This window comes from Fukomys damarensis, unplaced genomic scaffold (assembly GCF_012274545.1).
Source record: "Fukomys damarensis isolate Sample0158 unplaced genomic scaffold, DMR_v1.0_HiC HiC_scaffold_23, whole genome shotgun sequence".
In the NCBI taxonomy this organism is placed as follows: domain Eukaryota; kingdom Metazoa; phylum Chordata; class Mammalia; order Rodentia; family Bathyergidae; genus Fukomys; species Fukomys damarensis.
In genome coordinates this window covers 9,898,338-9,917,658 of record NW_022900935.1, presented here as the reverse complement: position 1 = coordinate 9,917,658, position 19,321 = coordinate 9,898,338, and the positions used below count along the sequence as shown (strand labels likewise).

The following is a 19,321-nucleotide window of genomic DNA, read 5'->3' as shown; positions in this document are numbered from 1 at the left end:
AGGGGGGAGGGGGGAGGAGGGGAAGAAGCGGGGGAAGGAGAAGAAAACCTCTCGGGCCAGGGATTTAGCTCAGTGATTCTGCCACCTGCCTCAAAAGCACACGGTCCCAAGTTCAGTCCCAGTAGTAAAAAAAAAAACGAAGAAGAAGAAAACCCCTCAAGTTGCTTTTTGTAGTGAGAAAAGATGTGAGAATAAAGATTTCAGAAAACGTATTGGTCCTAGTGAATGACAGATGATATAGAGAACCATACACACTTGCTAACTCCTGTCAAGTCCTAACAGGAGATAAAATGAGTCAAAAGACTGTTCCTTTTAAGACCATATTGTTTATTCTAGTTACAGCTGGACCAAACGACAGCTAAGAAAGAAAACAATTTGCAGACCATGAAAAAAAAAGACTTATCTTTTTTTTTTTTTTTTTTTTTTTTTTTTGGTATGGGGATCAAACTCAGGACCTTGCACTTGCAAGGCAGGTGGCAGAACCACTGAGCTCAAGCCCTGGCCCAGTCATCTTCTCTTAATAGAATTTATGATCTCACTATTTCAGGATTCTACTGAAACAACATTTGACACACCTGCAATCTGTGATAAACTCTGAAATATTTCTAGACAAGAATCTCCTCAGATAAAGGATCTGAGGCAAGGGTAGGATCTGAAGCCAAAGCAAACACAAGGGTGACTTCTGCCCTCCCATGAACCTAAGTCAGATTCCCTCATTTTCTAGTGCCCTAGAGTGAAAGCACCATTTACAGGGCATTTATATCCTGGCAAACACCATTATGTCAGACCAGTTTGGTCAGTGATCTGTACAAACAGGCTGGAGAATGGCAAATGACTCAGGGCACAAGAAATCTGAAAGTTTCTAAAATGCACAGAAACATTTTTTTCTTTTCAGACAATATGACCTAGATGCTTTCACATTCAAAGATTTGCCTGAGCATTGAACGCAAGCCAATACCCAATTAAGTGCTTTAAAAATCTAACAACTAGGCTATGTTGAAAGAGCTAAACCATTTTGACACAGTTGCAAAAGCGGGGGTGGGGGGAGTGTTTGTGAAGAAAGGCTGAATCCTTACTTACCTAATGAGACAACATTTCCATAATTCTCCTGCATAACATCTCTGTAAAGGTCCCTTTGTGTAGGATCCAGAGGTCTCCATTCTTCCCGGGTGAGATACATGGCCATATCTTCAAATGTCACAGGTGCCTGAAATCACACAACGCTTCCTCACTACTCGGTATCTAAGTGGTTAGTACCAGTTTTTCTTCTTGAAATTACAGACATGTTTAGAAATGTTGAGGAGGCAAAGGCATTAAGTCTTATCTGTAGAGTCCAAAAAGAAAAGAAAAGAAAAGAAAAGAACATGTAAAAAACAAAAACAACAAAACTGCTCTGTTCTGGTCCCATGGCCAGATATCCCTGCCCCACTTAAGCAACCTCACACTCTATCCATGCCTTTTTTTTTCACAACACACCTAACATTTGCATCGCTACATACCTGTATATACAGTGTTCCTCTTTTTTTTTTTTTTTTTTTTTTTTTGTACTACCTTTCTCAGACTAGCGCTTTATGGTCCTACTCTAGTGCCAAGTGTTCTTGGGCGATCCCACCCTTCCGTGCCCCTCCACTCCTCCTCTGGATGCCCCGAAGAGAAGTCACTTCTACTTTTTGATTCCCACTTCACAGCACTTCGTTGCGACAGCAAATAGCGCACTTGTCGCGTTGTATCACGGTTAAACCGGTGAGTCTTTCTCCTTACAGATCGAGAGCAGGTGGGCAGCGCCCGTCTGGTCTGTCTTTTATCTCCCCAGCCTTTAAAAGTATACAGCAGGTGTTCAACATATGCTTGCTTGTGGCTATGCTGGTATTAGGCCCTTGGAGGCAGAATACCGAAGCAAGCGAATTACTAATTCCACAGGGGGTATGCAGAATAGAGGAATGCTGGACGAGATGGGTAAGCAGAGTCAAAGTCCGAGAAGCCATCCCCGGCTTACCTGGGACCCAGCCATGAGCAGGGTGGCTGCCATCTCGGGCACAAGGATTCGCCTCCTGGGAGAGCAGGAAAAGCAGCGAGCGGGCAGCGCTGAAGGAGGCGAAAAGCAGGGCGTGAGGCACTGGAAACAGGCCCTGCCCACTCCCCAGGGCAGGAGTTCTGGCCTCTAGGCGGGCGGGGAGGGCCCTGGAGCAGGGCCGGGTCACTCTCCCAGCTGACCCCCCAAGTGTAACCCGCCCTCTAGGTCTCCGCCACCAAGGAGGGGAGGCCAGGCCAGAATCAGCTAGGACAGCCCCCTAGCTGGATCCCTCCGGGGCCGGAGGTCAGCCCGATAGCCCGATGCTGTCTCAGGGAGGAGGCTCTCAGCCCAGCCCACAGAACGTCTCTGCTCTTCCATCTCGAGGCTGAGACCTTTCCGGCAGCTGCCGCAGCCAATCAGCTTGCTAACCCTTCAAAACATCATGCCAATCAGATGCCGAGCACTCGGTCCGCCTCCTGCAGCGTGTCTGGCCACCTCTATCACGCCTGCGCCTGCCTGGTGGCCTGCCGGGAGTTGGAGTTCCACTCCCGCGTACAAAGGCCAGTCGGGGGCCAGGGCAAGGAGGGAAAAGAACAAAAGGGTGAAGAAGGAAGCGCGTCCCCTTCCGAGCCAAGGCGGAGTATCTCCTGCTTTTTTCCTTTGGAGACCACAGCCCGATTAAGCAAGGGAGGTGGCCCTACTTTTTCTCCTGTCCCTACAAAGCTTCTTTTGAGTAAGAACTTATCATATGTGATATCGGACTTAATTTAGGTGCTGGCTTTCTCAGAGATTCGCTGAGATTAGCTCTCATCTGACAGCCCAGGTCAAAGAGAAAAGCATCAGCCGCCCACTTTCCGGGGCAGTCAGCAGCCCCGCTTCAACTTTGGGCCCCGCCCACGCACTACACCTCCCAGCTGCGCCTCTGGCACTTGTCCTCAGCTCGAAGACTACAGCTCCCAGGGACTTCCGCGGCACTTGACTCCTACACGCCGACTACAACTCCCGGCAGGCCCGGCGCCACCTGTCCTACGCTTCAGTGTGGTCTGCGGCAAGACCCGGTTGTCCCCACTTAGTTACTGTTAATTAACCCTGTAGGGGCATCCGACCTCGTCTGTCTAAAGACAATGCCCCTCGAAAGGGGACTGAATTGGCGCCCATCGGAGGAGCAGAAACCTTGAAAAATAAGAAGGGTGGGTGGGGGTGGAGCGTATAAGGAGATAGCCAGGCCCTAGGGCTGGCTGGCGGTGCATATCCTGAGTGCCTGTCTGTCACAAGGGTTCCTGGAAGCCTCCGGCACCGAAGGAACCCTGGGCCTCTAAGGGCCTGAGCCAGGTGAATCAGGATGTGAGCAGTTATTTGTAAAGGTTGGAAGCCAAAAACACTTACCTCCTGATCTGCAAAAGATCCACTAGATTGCCGGCTGCAAGATCCAAGAGGCCTCAAATGGATCCCAAAGCCGCAGATAGTTCTCTCGGGCCTCTGATACTTAGAGAGATTCTAGAGATCACTGGAAGATCCCGGAGATCTCAGACCCACCTCAGGCAGATCTCGAATCCGTAGACTTGCAGGCAAAGCCCAAAAATCGTAGGCTTAGACTCTCAGACGGTTCTGAGAAATCACAGGCTCACAGGCAGATCCCCGAGGCCACAGTAGTCAGCCAAAAAATACCACCGGCAGCTAAACTGTATTCATCTGGAGTTCCGTGGAACAGAAGGACTTGCAGCCTTCCCTTTCCCCAGCCAGGATGAGGGAATTACACAATGGAAGTCCAGCTCTAGGCAAAGCAGGCTTTCTGCGCGGGGAAGAGCTCTGAGCTCACTGTAGTCTTGGAGAGGGAAGTGATGGAAAAAGAATATAGCAGCTTATTAGGGACTCCCACCCTCTTCAAGTTATAAATATCCCCAGAACCTTGGCTATGTGCCCGGAAGCCTGTTGTCTCTAACTGTACAGGAGATTTCTCTGCCTGGGCTGGGAAAGGGGCTTTTCCTTTGTTTTGCAGATACATCCACCCACTGAAGGGCTTGGATTTTTTTTTTTTTAAACATAATTCTGGGCCATGCTTTTCTTAGTGAGTATCCTGTTCCCAGTGCCCACTTATTTATGCTTAAATTAATCTTGTCTAAAAAGAAGTGGTGGGACCCCACCCAGCATAATGCAGCACCTCCCACTCCTACTCCTCTTCCCACCCCCAAAGTGGGGCTAGGGATTCTCTAGATGCCACAGAATTGTACTAGCTTACCCTATCTAAAAATTTTTTTTGGTACTAGGGATTGAACTCAGGTCCTTGCTCTTGCAAGGCAGGCGGCGGAATCACTGAGCCAACTCCCTGGCCCTACTCTCTCTAAAATTGATCACTACTTAAATTAGAATCCTTTAAGTGTTCCCAAGAGGCAGTATCCTTGGTGGAAAGAGTGTGGGCATCGAGGTCAGGCAGACCTGGTTAGAATCCAGGCTGTGTATCCTGCAGAAAGCCTGTTTAATCATTCCAAGTCCATTTCCTTTTCTGTATACCTAAGGTTGCTGTGAGGTTTGAGAAGACTTCAAGCACTCCGCACCCAGTGAGCACTCAGGCGATAGTTGTTATTATTAATCCTGCCTTTGATGACAAGATTGCCAGAAAGACCTGTGGATATATTCAATGGCCCTGAAAAATCTGAGAAATTAGAGTGGCTCAATAGGCGTGAAGAGCTGAGGATGACCTTAACCTTACACTGTGTTTCTGCTGGAAATTCAAACAGAACTGGTAGTTGGGCAAATTCGGTGGGCTCATGCGAACACTGCTGAGAAGAAGTTCTTGGGTCTGCCCACTAGCTGCCAGAGACCACAAGTTTGAGGCCTCACACTCAGGGAAATCACTAGATCAGGGATGAGTAACCAGTTCCTAGGAACAAGGTGGGGGTGGGGATCCATGCAGCCTTTACCTGTGGAATTGCATTTTTTTCCTAGCAGGAATCGAACTCAGGACCTTGTGCTTGCCAGGCAAGCTTGGTGCTGCTGGGCTACATTCCTAGCCCCGGCATTGTAGGTTTCTAACTGTGATATGATGGCCCGAGTCCCTCAGCCCAGCCGGACTCCCTTTCCATCCCTTCTCTGGCTTTGTAAACTTCCTTACTCCTTCCCTCCACCCGCTTGCTCCAGTGCTTTAAGCCCTCTTTGTCCTCTGTTTCTTTTATTCCTCAGGACTGCCTGGGCAGGAAGGCTGTCCAAGCCCAGCTTGGCTGCTTGCCTCCTTCTGTGAGTAAGTGCTTTTTCTTTCCTTACCTAGGACCCTCTGGAGGGTGGAGGAGAAGCCAGGCTGCCAGTGGATGACTGCATTAGGAGCCCTTGGGGGCAAAGGGGAGAGGTAGAGAAAAGACAGTGGCTGAGGAGCTTCCTGTTGCAGCTTTCAGCTAGACTTTGAGGTTTGGGGTCACTGGAAGAGGTGGTGGCTTCCTGCCCCATTGTTCAGAACTTCAGGATATCTCAGGAATATTTATTGTATGTGAGTTTTCAATAACTACTTGAAAAACTGTTCCCATCATTCAGCAAATGATGAGGGCAGAGGCAGCAGTAAGCCTATCACTGGGTAGTGAGGCCAGTGAGCCATTTGGCCTGAATCTCCAATTTAGGCCTTGAACATCACCTTCAAATAAGGGTTTGCATTGTGGTCCAATCCACTCTTTGATTGATCAAAGACCCTCTTTTGATATCTTTAAATTTGTGCCCCATGACTAGACCACTGTACCTGTGGAACACTGTAAATTATTATTATTATTATCTTTATCATTATCATTATTAGTTTGGTACTGGGAATTGAATTCAGGGCCTGATGCTTGCCAGGCAGGCACTGCACTGCTGTGTAAATTATTGTATTTTAATAAATCTTATAATTATCCTGTGGGCAGCACAATAATGTGGTCAATGTTTAGTATCAGAAACATTAAATTGTTAAAACAGTAAAAATTTTACCCCAGTGTTTGTCATGTCGTTATTTTCAAAGACAGGGATCATTTAAAAGTTGCAATAACCTGGGCTTCCCTTAACTCCTGCCAGGAAGAGTGAGGAGAGCTCATCATTGCGCAAGGAGTTGGGGTCAGGGGCACGTTGACATGCACAGTCTCTCAGCCCCCTGGCTTTCCTAAGGGATGAGCTAGTCTGCACTCCTAGCTGGTAAGGAGGGTAAGAGGCTTCCCACAGAAGGTAACATCTGAGCTGGCTTGCAAAGAATGGAAAAATTTTGGCGGTGGAGAAAGTTCCAGTCTTCAAGAACAGCATGTGTAGTCAAACAGTGTGGCACATGCCTATAATGGCAATACTCTGGGAGGATGAGACAGGAGAATCACAAGTTCAAGTCCTACCTGGGCAATTTAGAAACTTAGCAAGACTATCTCAACATTTTTTTGAAAAATGTTTTTTTTTAAAAGGCTGGGGCTGCAGCTCAATGGAAAGAGGCCCTGGGTTCAAAACCTAGTATTAAAAAAAGGGGAGAGGGAAGGGAAGGACAGGAGTGAAGAAAAGGGGGGAAGAAAAAGAAAAGAAAAAGAGCACAGGGGAAGGCAAAGAGACAAGAAAGGTGGGAACGTGATGTCCAGAATGGCTGGGACTGGTTATGGCTAGAGGGAAGAGCGCCTGTGCAGGCAGCACAGGAACTGGTCAGGGAGAGAGCAGGCGGACTCTGCAGGAGGGTGGAGCACAGAGGACTGGGAAGCCTGCCTTACTATTACTGCTGCTTTTCTCCAAAGAATATTTTCCAAAGCTATGTAGCGCCAGGCATGGTGGCTCGTGCCTGTAATCCTAGCTACTCAGGAGGCTGGGACAGTAGGATCACCAATTTGAGGGAACTTAGAAAGATCCTGTACCAAAATAAAAATAAGATAACATTTTTTTTAAAGGCTGGGGATATAGCTCAGTAGTAGAGTGCTTGCCTAGCGTTCATGAGACCCTGTGTTCTATCCCCAGCACTGCCGGTGGTGGGTGGGGAGACAATTGCTTTAAAAATGTACAACAAAATTATTTAGTATCATCTACTGTATTTAAAGACATCAAACAGGTGCAATTATGGAACTTTACTCTGATTCTTTTTTTGTTTTTTTGGTACCAGGGATCAAACTTGGGGCCTTGCACTTGTGAGGCAGGCAGCGGAATTACTGAGCTAAATCCCCAGCCCTGTGAACGTTGTCTGTACCAGACACTGAGCTGGGAAAGTGGACAGCACCCCTTACTCTGACACAGGGCTACTGTGAGGATCAAATGTAAGAACAGCACAGAGGAGACCTTGGCACACCTGGGAGAGGTAAATCATGTCACAGATGCTCTGCAAGGTGAGGCTATATTTCAGACTGACTCAGAGCATGATGGGCTTGGGTTCAAATCCAGGCTCTCTCTTGGGGTTCCTCAGTTGGTAAGGACAGCGTACAGTAATACAGAAGCTGGCTAAGACAAGAGAATCAGAACTTCAAGGCCAGCCTGGCAAATTTAGCGAGACCTTGTCTCCAAAAAGTGCTGGTGGTATAGCTCAGTGGTATAGAGCATTTAGTTAGCATGTGTGAGGTCCTGGGTTCAAACCCCAGTACAAAACCACACACACACAAAAAGAGAGTATAATAATACAAACTTAGAGAGACAGAACAGCAGTTGCCAGAGGGAGAGGGAAAGAGGAGCTGCTGAATAGAGATTGTTTTATAATATAAAAAAAATTCTGGAGATTGGTTGCATAACAGTGTGTAGGTGACTTGAATGTACCTGATTCTACTAAACTGTACATTTAAAAACGGTTAAGGGATGGGGTGTAGGGCAGTGGTAGACTGCTCACCTAATACACACAAGGCTCTGGTCTGAATCCCAGCACCACACACACACACACACACACACACACACACACACACACACAAGGGTGAGAGGGTTTATATTATGTATATTTTACCACAACTTTAAAAAAGAGTATGATAAGCTGGACATGGTGGCTCATGCCTGTAATCTCAGAACTCAGAAGGCTGAGGCAGGAAATCTCAATATAGCAAGATGTCTTGCTATAAAATAAAAGGGCTGGGGATGTAGCTCAGTGTGAAGGCTCTGGGTTCATCCCAGTACCAGAAAAACAAAACAAAAGGAGTATAACTCCTAGTCACCTAGTTCATAGGCCAGAGGATTAGTTGAGGTAGTGTGAAGGGCTCCCCTGCGCTCCTAGTAATGACGATAGCGAATGTTTACTAAGCAGTGCTGTGTGTGAAGCAGCATTCGAGGTGCTTTCCTTTCGAGGGCTGAGGATGGGGTGGGGAAGTGGGATGGGTTGGAATCTTGCTAAATTGTCCAGGCTGGCCTCGAACTCACCATCTTCCATCCTCAGCCTCCCGAGTAGCCGTGATTCCAGGTGTGCACCATGGTACTTGGCTTACAAGTTTCCCTTGTATTGGCTTAAAGAATCCTCACGACAGCTCTTGGCACTAGAAGTTGTTATTACCACTATTTTACAGGTGAAAAACAGAAAGCAAGGAGGAGTTATGCGGTGCACCTAAGATACTCAGCTCTATGATGCTCAGTGAATACTCAACTAGAGAATGCTCAGTGATTAGTAGGTACTGATGACACTGTCAGATGAAGAAGGGTTAAAGGAATTAGGATGGCAGAATCCAGTGAGAGGGCCTGGGATTTAGCTCAGTGGTTCTGCTGTCTGCCTCACAAGTGCTAGGACCTGAGTTCGATCCCCGGTACCAAAACGAAGCAAAAAACAAAAAACACAACAATCCAGTGAGAGCCCAGGAGACAGAATTGTGTGGTGAGCATCACAGCACTGTGGGAGTCCTGAGGCACTGCCTCACGTTGCCTGGGATCTGAGACTTCATCGATGTGCATCCGAGTGAGCCTTGGAAAACACGTGAGACTTGGACCAGGGTGGGGAGGAGGAAGCAAAATGGTCAGCTATTAGTGGGCAGGTTAGGGAGTATCCAAGAATAGGGCATCCAAGTCCCTCAGGCTGAGAATCAGGAGCAGCAGGAGTGGAGGTTGAGCCTCCAATGACAGGCACAGGATGAACGTTCCCTGAATCAGCCAATGAGGTGAAGCCATCCAGTCCCTCAAAAATAAAACAGAGGGCTGACGCTGATGGAAGGGGTCTTTGCAAATCACACCCAAGGAGTTGGGATTTGACAGCTGACGGGAAAGGTGCTGAAGATGACTAGGGGAAGGGTGCTCACAGCCACAGAGGGGTGTGCACAGCTGAGACAAGGAGGAGGAGTGGCTGAGCTGGAGCCCGGCAGAAGGGCTTTGCACTGAATTGAGAAAGAAAGACAGTCTGAGGTCCATGTTGGTGGTGAGGGCAACGGAGGAAGGGGTCTGGCAAAGGAGAGACAGTAGTTGGTAAATGACAAGGAAGGTCACAGAGGGATCCAGGAAAAGAATAGGCAGAAATGGAAAGACAGCACAGGGCATTTAGGAAGGAGAAGATGCGAGTTCAGGGCCAGGTGACTTATAGACAGCAGGGTTCTGGGGAGGAGAGACCCAAATAGACACTTGGTGATGAAAGTCAGGAGCGAAAGGAAAAGGAGGGCCAGGCCATTGTGTTCTCTTGCATGGCTGGCCCACCCCACGCTGTCGGGTGGACTTCATTTCCTGCTTTTACTTGGCCCAAACTTGCTCTGCAGGGCCTTTTTCTTTTCCTAACCTTAATAAAACTTTGCTACCATTTGTGCTTGTCTCAATCAAATCGTTGCTCAAGACAAAAAGAACCTAGGGACCACCTCCAGGAGATTCCAGCACCGCAACACCCAGAAACACAAACACATCAATGTGAGAGGGAAAGAAACTGTACCCGTAAGTGTTTTTAAAAGTCACATAAAATTCATTCTTTGGAAAATAATTCTTTAAAAAATTAGAAAAAGGAGGGCCAGCCAGGCATGGTGGCATGTGCCTGAAATCCTTGCACTCTGGGAAGTCCAGGCAGGAGGACTGGAAGCTTGAGACCAGCCTAAGCAACTTGGCAAGACTCAGTCTCAAAATAAAAAAATGAAAAAGGGCTGAGGCAATGGCTTAATGGGAAGATTCTGGATCTCGTCTCCAGTACAAACAAACAAACAAACAAACAACGGAAGGCTAACAACAGAGATCTGCAAGTCTGGGAGAGATTACTAACACTTCCATACTGTATTTTCATTCCCTGTAACCTTTCGAAAATATCTTCTAAGTTAGTCATGGGATCCTGAATAGACTTTTGTCTTCAAGGCTTTCTGGCCAGAACTCACTGCCGGACCTTCCCTCCCCCACCCTCAGCGGCTTCTGTTTCACCTCACCTAACCTCGTCCTTCTCCTCCTTCTGAACCGGACAATCTCTTCTCCCCTAGGAAGACTTCCTAGGTGACAGAAGTCAGTGATACCTTGCATGTAGCTCGTCTCATCTTTGAGATGAGGAGGACTCGGTTAAGCCGCGTCCCAGGCAGCAGCCCCAGGAGGTACACAGCAGGCCATGAGAGCAGAGTGGGTGCCAGCCTGGCCGAAGTCGGAGTGCGGGGGTGAAGCAGAGGCTGGCTCCGCAGGCTCCCGGCCCTGCCAGCAGCGGCGGGAAACTCCAGAGCCTGTACATGCCAGCGGCAGAGTGGGGGAAGAGCTGATCTGCAGCTCTGAAAAGCCAATTCTAGTCCGTAGTGCAGAGGGCACAGATTGGAGGGGCTCCAAGGTGGACTCAGGAGGACCCTCGGGAGGGTGTTGTCACCTGCCATGAACACATCTGGGCCCTGTTCATGTTTGTCAGGGTGCTTTTGCGAATGCAGATGTGTACCTTATAGGCATGTGATCTTGAGCTGACTTGTGTTGCTGTTTAATCTGACTCATCTCCTTTGTACACAGTAAGGTTGCTGAGGGTGAAGCTTTAGTTGTTTTTTCTCCCCTTCACTATAAATCCCTATGACACTGGGGACATAAGGGATGTTTAGAACGTGACTATGTGTCACCTTTAAAAGTTCACCTCAAAGTAACCTTTATTAACATTTATTATTATTATTATTATTATTTTGGTACCGGGGATCGAACTCAGGACCTTGTGCTTGCGAGGCAGACAGCAGAACCACTGAGCTAAATCCCCGGCCTATTAACATTATTTCCGTTTGTGTTAGAGACAGGGTCTAGTTACCTAGTTGGGGCTGGCCTCGAATTCACGGTGAAATCCACCAGCCTCAGCCTCCCAAGTGCTGGGATTACAGGTGTGTGCCACCATCCTCTTTATTCACTTTACTAAATTAATAATGGTTGCTGCTTTGCTCTGCTTTTGCTGTCTAGATTAGATAATGCAGTGAAAAATCTAGAGATCTAGCCCCTTCCTAGTCAGTATGGTCTGTGGACCACCCCTAGCATTGGTGTCACCAAGTAACTTGTTAGAAAGGAAAACCTCAGCCCTACCTCAGGCCCAGTGAGTCAGAACCTGCACTTTAGCCCTGTCCTCAGGGGCTGGCCCATATTACAGGTAAAGGAGCATCTGGGTTTCTAAGCAGCTTCCCTCCGCACCTCTGCAGGAACATGCACACCTTGGGTGTGGCATTCCATCCCATCTGGCATGGGAGTCTGTCCCTATAGTGTTCCTCTTCCTGCCAGGCCAGAAATCCCTGGAAGCTGGGGTTCAGTTCTGCATACAGCTCGGGATCTCTCCCAGGGTAGTCAGGCATCCTGAAAGAAGCAGAAGCCCTGGGCCTTAGGAGCTGCAGGTGTCAGGCCTTCAGCGAGTGACTTTGCAGCCTGTCCACAGGGCTCCTCCCACCCTACCTGCTTAAAAGATGAAGCTGGTGGTGGTTTCTGCCCACAGTCTGTTTATGGCTTCCTCTTCAGGAGGAGATACATGACAGATGGAAGGGAGATGTAACCAGGTCCAGAGCAGATGAGGCCCAGGAAGGAGCAGGAACTTGGGCTGTTGTTATCCCAACAGATCACCCACCCAGTGGGTGAACCCAGGCCGAAAGAAATCCAGCACAGTCACCCTGGGAGACAGCGGAGTTTCTCCCTCCATTTTCACAGGTAAGGAAATGGATTCATGACTTGCCCAAGCTCCCAGCAGTTCACAGACTCGTACATGTCAGCATTTCAGGTGACAGAGTCCAGGAGGCTTGGCCTCAGGCTGCTGGGAGGCCAGGGACAGAGATTGAGACCCTTAACAGCTCGTTCAACATGTCCCCAAGGCTTTTCCAGAAGTGTCCAGCTTTGCCTAAGTCCTTCTCAGTGCAGAAAAGCAAGCTGACATCATCGTGGGAGCCCCCTTTTCTGCAGACCTCCTCTGAAGCTCAAGCCACAGGTGGGGCTGGGAGGGCCATGCGGCTCCAGTCTGGGCAGCTTCCACAGCTTGGGATCTCCCAAGGGGCCACGGAAGTCCCGGCCCTCACTCAGAAAGCTCATGTTCTAGAGAGCTGCCTCCCTGCCTAGAGGGACCCAGAGTCAGGGCCCCAGCAGCGAGTTATGAACAGGGAATAGCAGAGACAAAACAAGGAAGGAGCAGGGAAGACAGATTTCTACTTGGTGTGGAAATCATGTCTGCCTAAGACAAACCCTGTGTCTGTTCTGAGTTTGCGGCTCAACAGTAGGGGAAGATTTGCATTGATCTCTTTTCCTCTTTAAAAGACATAGTCTTGCTCTATTGCCCAGGCTGGCCTTAAACCCCTGGGCTTAGGTGATCTTCCTGCTTCAGCCCCACAAGTAGCTGGGACTTCCTACAGGTGTGTGCCACTACACCTGGTTGGTGCTTTCTTTCTTTTTTTCTTTCTCTTTCTTTCGTTCTTTCTTTTTCTATTTTGTGTGTGTGTGTGTGTGTGTGTGTGTGTGTGTGTGTGTGTGTGTTCTACTGTGGATCAAGCCAAGGTTCTTCACACTAAACTACCTCCCCAGCCCTTTTTTATTTTTTTGTCTTGAGACAGGGTCTCACTAATTCAATAAGTTGCCCATGTGAACTTATGATTATCCTGCCTCAGTCTCCCAGAGTGCTGGGATTAACAGGCATGTGAAACCATGACTAGCGGTTTTTTTGTTTTGTTTGTTTGTTTGCAGTTGGTTTTTTGAGAGAGGACCTCACTATGTAGTTAGTTCAGGCTGGCTTTGAACTCACTATGTTGCCCAGGCTGGCCTTGAACTAGAGGCAATCTTCCTGCCTCAGCCTCCTGAGTGCTGGGATTACAGGTCTGTGCCACCATGTCCAGCCCCCAGAAGTAGTTTCGTTTTCTTTCTTGTCTTCTTATGGTGCTATGAACTAAACTAGGACCTCCAGCATACCCCCAACCCTGATCTGCTTTTCTTTTTCGCTTTCTCAAAGTACTAGGAATTGAACCCAGGGCTTCATCCATGCTAGGCAAGCACTCTACTCCTGAACTATACCCACAGCCCCCTGGTATTTTTCTATCCAGAAAAGTCTGGGAGATTTGGATGAGAGGGAAGGGTCTCAAAGCAAAACTGAGGAGCTCTCCGTCACAATGTGATACTTCAGCTCTAGTGCATTTTCTGCAAGAAGTTTATCAACAGATTTTAGCATGGTACTCCAGTTAGGCATCTCTATTAGCCAATCATTATGAATGTTAATAACTAATTGGCAAAAGAACTCCCCTTCTGAGCCCTATTGCCCCACTCCGAGTACAGTACTGTTCTTCGGTTTAATTTTTATTTTCTCCTCCGGTTTAGATGCTTTACAGCTTCCTCTTTGTTCTTCCTTACCTCCTTCACTGCTGTCTTGGTGGCCGGTGCTGTCAGCAGAACTACAAAACCAAAGAGGCAACAGAATTTGAGAGATTTCCCTGTCATCCACAGAGGCTGTGTGGGGTCAGGAAAAAGGCAGGAGGGGTCTGAAGCCAACCATGCTAGTGTCCAAATCCCAAGGCCGCTGTGATGGGTGGCGGGACCCGGGACAAATGGCTCACCTGCAGAATGGGAGGGTATCCAGGGACAAACGAACAGCAGCTCCATGCCAGCCAGGCATGGGGTGTGTTCTCAATTTATGGCTGAGAACATTTACTATTCTAATCACTGCTAATCAATAATCAATAGCAATCAGGTTTCCCATATGGCAATGGACACTCACTGGAAATAATCGCCAGAAGCCATAAAGCTTTCACCACTCATGGATTCTGCCCCTCCATCTAGTTGGAGTCAGGGAGGAAGAGCTGGGCTTGCAGGATGCACAATGTCCTTTCCTCAGTGCCAATGTTCACGAGAGCCACCATTTATTGGGCGCTTATCGGGCACTGGTACTAACATATTTTATTGGTACTAACGTATTTTAACTCATTTAATCCTCATCTTGTCCCTAGGAGAAATATTGCTTCCATTTTCACAGGGAAGAGAGCAGCTTAGAGAGCAGCTCAGTGACTGGATCAAAATCCCATAATAATGGTGGAGGACCTACTTAAAGTGGAAGGTATGGTTGTGCAAGGTATAGATTGCACAGAAGAGCCTGGCTCTTCTGACACTTAGCCCACACTCCTGCTTGCTCTGTATCCTGGGCCAAGGCTGTGTATGCCCAGAGGAAGAGAGGAAGTAACAAATTTTTCTAATTTGACAAAGATGCCATAAGAGGTATCAGTGGGGGCTGGGGATTTCGCTCAGTGGCATAGCTCCTGCCTTGCAAGCGCAAGGTCCTGAGTTCGATCCCCAGTACCAAAAAAAAAAGAGGTATCAGAGGACCTGTTAGTGTCTTACATGTATCACATTTTCTAGTCCTCCAATCAGCTCTGTGGGCCAGATAGTAACACTGTACCCTGCTGTACAGGGGAGGAAATCCAGGCCTATAGAGTGTCAGCTATGACACTGTGTAAGTGGTGAAGCTAGGATTTGAATCTGATGCCAAGCCCATGCTCTAACCCGGTAAGCAACTGTACCGATTCCATTGCCATGTGCTACATAAGTAATTAAAGAACATTGAAAATATCATCTGGCTTATTTGTTTGGCTTCATTTTTTATTTATTTATTTTTATTTATTTATTTTTTTTTTTTGGTTTTTTTGCGACAGGGTCTCACTATGTAGTTGAGACTGACCTGGAACTCACTATGTAGCTCAGGCTGGTCTTGAACTCACAGAGATCCTCCTGCCTCAGCCTCCCAAATGCTGGGATTATAGGCGTGCGCCACCGTGCCCGGCTTGGCTTCATTTTTTAAAATTTACATTTTGGGGTCCGAGTCTTGCTACGTAGCCCAGGCTGGCCTCAAATTTAAAATCCTCCTGCCTCAGCTTCCCAAATGCTGGGAATATAGGTGTGCACTATCATGCTTGGCTGGTTTTGGTTTTCTTGAGACAGGATCTTGCTATGTAGGCCAGGCTGGCCTTGAATTCATGATTTTCCCGCCTTAGCCTCTCGAGTGCTGGGATTACAGATGTATACCACCACACCCAGCAACCACTTGGCTTTTCCTTTTAAAGATGTGACAGTTCTAATAAGATCCTAGTGAGGGCTATCGGGGCCCTTCATAAAAAACAATCAACTGTCCAGGAATTTGGAACATTTTCTTTCTGAGCTCCAAAGTGTGACTGACTTTAGGCTTGACACTAACCCTCTCTGCAGCTGTGTCATCATCTGAAAGTGAGACTAATATCGGAAACATTTCTTGTTGTTTACAGTGGGCTTATGCATAAGCACGCATACTAATGTTCACATCTGAACAGCCCTCACGTCAGTGCTGGGAGGAAGGCATTACCATCTCCTTCTGCTCAGGGGGTGAGTGACACGCTCTGGGTCACACAGCGAGTAGGGTGGGATGGGACCTCAACCAGAGCACAGACCCCCAGGCCCAGGCCCAGTGTTGGGCTCCCACGTTAAATCCAGTAGCACCTGCAGCCTGCCTGGTGGCCCAGATGTCACCAGTGCCCACACAAGATGGAAGTGGACAGGGATATGAACCACATTGAAAGAGCACTCTGGGAAACATCTCTGCTTGGCTCTCAGGACTGAAAATGAACCTCTGCAAGAGCTGGGGCAGCCTGGGTCACGGGTTTGGGCGATGGAAGGCTTTGCTGGAGCCGCAGGCAGGGAGGACACCCAGGGTACTTGGGAGTCACTCTCACTGGAGGGGACTCAGCCTCCCTGTTGCCCACCCCTGCCTGTGGCCAGGCTCAGAGGAAACACATCTGTGAAAGCACTTTGCAGAGGTGTGGTCCACCCGGCACACAGAGCTATTGTTTCCTCCCCTCCACGGACGGCAGGAAGCTCAAACACCACACTTGCCCATCCTGTGCTACAGCTGGTGCCCTTGTGAGGCCAGCACACACAGGAGCTCTGTCCCAGCGACAGCCTGCCATTCTTCTGACTCCCAGCTGACCCTGTGTAGGCTGATGAGGCCCCTTTCGGGCTGTGGGTAGATGACGTTTTAATGCAGGCAGGACTAGGGAGGGGGAAAGATATGATGTAGACATACAGACCTTCCAGCGGTGCCCACATTCATTGCATAAGACAAAGGTAGTCATAGGCTCATCAGCACTGCGTGTCTGCATCTGGGAGGGAGAAGAACCACTTGTGAAGTTACTCTCCTGCTCCAGGACCTGCCATGGCTCCTGCTGTCTTTAGGAGTAGGTCCAAATCCAAGTGGTGGGAACTGATGTTGCTGCCTCACTTTGGCAATTCCCCCATCATTGACAACTCCCAGGTGCACACTCTCCTCTCCCCACCAGCCCATCACCTCACTGTCTCATGGGCTCAGCCTGGCCTCTGCCCTCTGCATCTGTGGTCTTTTTAATTTTTTTTATTTTTTGTTTTTGAGACAGGGTCTCACTTTGCAGTTCAGGCTGGTCTTGAACTCATGCATCCCAGGTTAACCTTGAACTCCAGGTGATCCTCCTGCCTCAGCTTCCCAAGACCTGGGATCAAGGTGTGCAACTCCACGCCCAACTGCACTTGTAGTCTTACTGATGCTTCTGAACCACCTCTCTTGCCTCAAAACTCATCTCCCACAGGAAACATTCGCTGAATCATCCCTGCACAAACTGTACTGGACAAGCCCACGCATCAGTTGAGTGAGCTTAGAGCAGCACCCTTAGAAATCACCTAGTTCAGGGCCGGGAATTTGGCTTAGTGGTTCTGCTGCCTGCTTTGCAAGGGTCTGAGTTCGATCCCTAGTACCAAAAAAAAAAAGAAATCACCTAGTTCACCTCCTGCATTATATGGGTGGAAGGACTGAGGCACAAAGAGCAAAAGGGACTTGAAGATCTTTGGGACAATTTACTTCCTTTTCTTTTCCTTTTGGTGGTCCTAGAGATTGATTCTAGGGTCTTCACACTGAGCTACATCTCTGGCCCTTTTTATTTTCTTTTTTTTGGGGGAGAGGTACCAGGCATTGAACTCGGGTCCTTGCGCTTGCAAAGCAGGCCACCGAACCACTGAGCTAAATCCCCGGCCCCTTTTTATTTTCTGAGACAGGGTCTCACTAAGATGCCCAGGCAGGACTTGAACTTGTAATCCTCTCGCTTCAGCCTCCTGAGGGCTGGGATTACAGGCGCGTTGTCTAGTTTCTCATTCCCTCAACCTTATCATTCAGGTGCAGGAACCAGCTTTCCCATGGCCTAGCCCTGGCATTTCCGGACTAAACAGTCACTGCTTTGATTTTCCAAGGCCAGCCCTGGTAGACTTTCAGCTCTGCATGATGTCAGGTGCGACTTTGCAGTGTGGGTGGGCCCCGGGCTAGCTAGCACATCCAGCAGCCAGCCAGGAGAACATAATGTGACACAGCCTTGTCACTGACCAGCAGTGACACCTAAGAAAGAATGACAGTGGGGTTCCCCCAGGGAGAGGAACCTTTGCCAGAGGGCAGTTTATTTCTGTGGAGATGACACACAGGAAGCCCACAGCTGCACGGGGACACATGCTTGGGAGGGACACGTGTCTCATTCCTGAATGGGACTTCTCCAAGGGAACCTTTGGGAATGGCAAGGCTGACTAAATTTCTATGGTGGCCACAGGGCACCAAGACTTGATAAATCTTGCTTACGAGCACATAGAGGAATGAATAGAGTTTGAGAACAATTAGACACCAACTAGAATCCAGGAATATGGGGTGCCAACGCTGCAACAGGTGTAATCCAGAAACAGGAGGCCGTTCTCTGATTTTAGGAGGGTCCTCCACAGCCCACCATGGCTCCCCATGCCAGGACAATGGTCTTCTTAGGACAAAGGGCTACAGCTCTTGGGTGTCACTGACCAACTGTGGGCAGAAAGGTTTAGATCTGGGTTTGTTATTTTCTCTGCCATTTGACTTTTTTGTCACCTTGGGCAAAACTGCAGAGCCAATCTGTCCATCTGGCCTCAGTTTCCCTATGTGTACAAAGAAGGAACTGGGTTTCACATTGCTAAGTTCCCTTCTAACTGTTGGTGATGTCATTGAGGTCCTGGGGCTCCTACTCTCACTTCAGGGTAGGTTGGACACATGGCCCGGCCCCATAGCCCCAAAGTTGTCTGACTGTACACTCCAGCTCTATTCTAGAAGCCCTGGGCCACCATAGTGGTGTCCCATACCTTGCTCTGTCTGCAGCCTGGAGCACATTAGTCCCCTCTCCTGCAGGCCTTCCCCATGCTTCCCTCTGCCTTGTTGTCCTCTGTGGCCTGTGACCGCCCCTACCTGGTTGTAGGTACAGTTCTTCTTCTTGCACTTGCTGCACTGGAGGAGGTCGGTGGTGGTGCCACCAGTCTTGGCCATCTGGTGCTCACGGATGGCCTCCTGGGTCATGGCATTCCTCAACTTCCTCAGCTCGTCACTGGCCATTTCCTGGAGAGAAATCAGCCCATCTTTCAGTCCTCGTGACACCAGGGACTCAACCCCACCCCGGGTTCTTAAAGAGCATGAGCAGAGGAGGGGGGAACGTGCCAGATGGAGTACGAGGAGCAGGAGGGAGGCCTGGACTCCTTGTCCTACCCTGCCTCCGAAAGCTGTCCCCAAGCAGTCCCCATCCTGCCCTCAACTCGAGAGCTCTGGCTCCGGCCAGCTGTGCACAAACGCAGAACAGTTGGGGCTGGCACTCTGTGTCACTTCTCCAGACCCATGGCTCACTCTGCCCACCAGGGCTGCAGCCGGAACTGAACCTTCTGAAGCACCGCCCACCTGATCTATGTGTCCCTCTATTCTTCCAGTCAGCACCAGGCCCCGTGACTGTTCCAGCTGTTCCCGCCCAGCCCATTCTGTCTCATGAGAACCTTGGCTCAACTGCCTGTGACTTATTGCTGCCACTCTGTCCCAGCAGGTCCCTAAAGCCTCTGAGCTCACACAACTAAGCGCTCACTGAGGACATGCACTGCAGAGCATCTTTATTAGGACTTCCCATAGAACCCGATCTCTGGCTCCCACTGCAGACCCGCAGTGCCTACAGTATCCAGGCCCTTCCCTTCTCTATG

The 19,321-nt window shown here is 49.0% G+C and overlaps 2 protein-coding genes across 6 annotated transcripts in view; both read right to left on the bottom strand.

The window, feature by feature from the left end:
• Znf436 (zinc finger protein 436) overlaps positions 1–4,032 on the bottom strand; it is a 13,720-nt gene extending 9,688 nt beyond the window's left edge. For 3 of the 5 annotated variants that reach the window (XR_780594.2, XR_004518580.1, XM_010625984.2), the window contains exons 1-2: positions 1,997–2,422; positions 1,081–1,207 (exon numbers count right to left, since the gene is read on the bottom strand). Coding sequence is in view for 3 of the 5 variants with exons in the window: in XM_010625984.2 (XP_010624286.1) it covers positions 1,081–1,207; positions 1,997–2,029 (160 nt within the window). In the remaining 2 variants the exon portion in view is untranslated. Of the gene's footprint in view, positions 1–1,080; positions 1,325–1,996; positions 2,423–3,400 lie in introns of those variants that run through there. The other 2 variants (XM_010625985.3, XM_010625986.2) reach the window with 2 other exon arrangements.
• A 9,113-nt stretch (positions 4,033–13,145) lies between these two features.
• Tcea3 (transcription elongation factor A3) overlaps positions 13,146–19,321 on the bottom strand; it is a 55,424-nt gene continuing 49,248 nt past the window's right edge. Inside the window, exons 10-12 of the mRNA XM_010625982.3 lie at positions 18,552–18,698; positions 16,363–16,434; positions 13,146–13,707 (exon numbers count right to left, since the gene is read on the bottom strand). Coding sequence (XP_010624284.2) covers positions 13,699–13,707; positions 16,363–16,434; positions 18,552–18,698 — 228 coding nt within the window. The 3' untranslated portion in view covers positions 13,146–13,698. The remainder of the gene's footprint in view (positions 13,708–16,362; positions 16,435–18,551; positions 18,699–19,321) is intronic.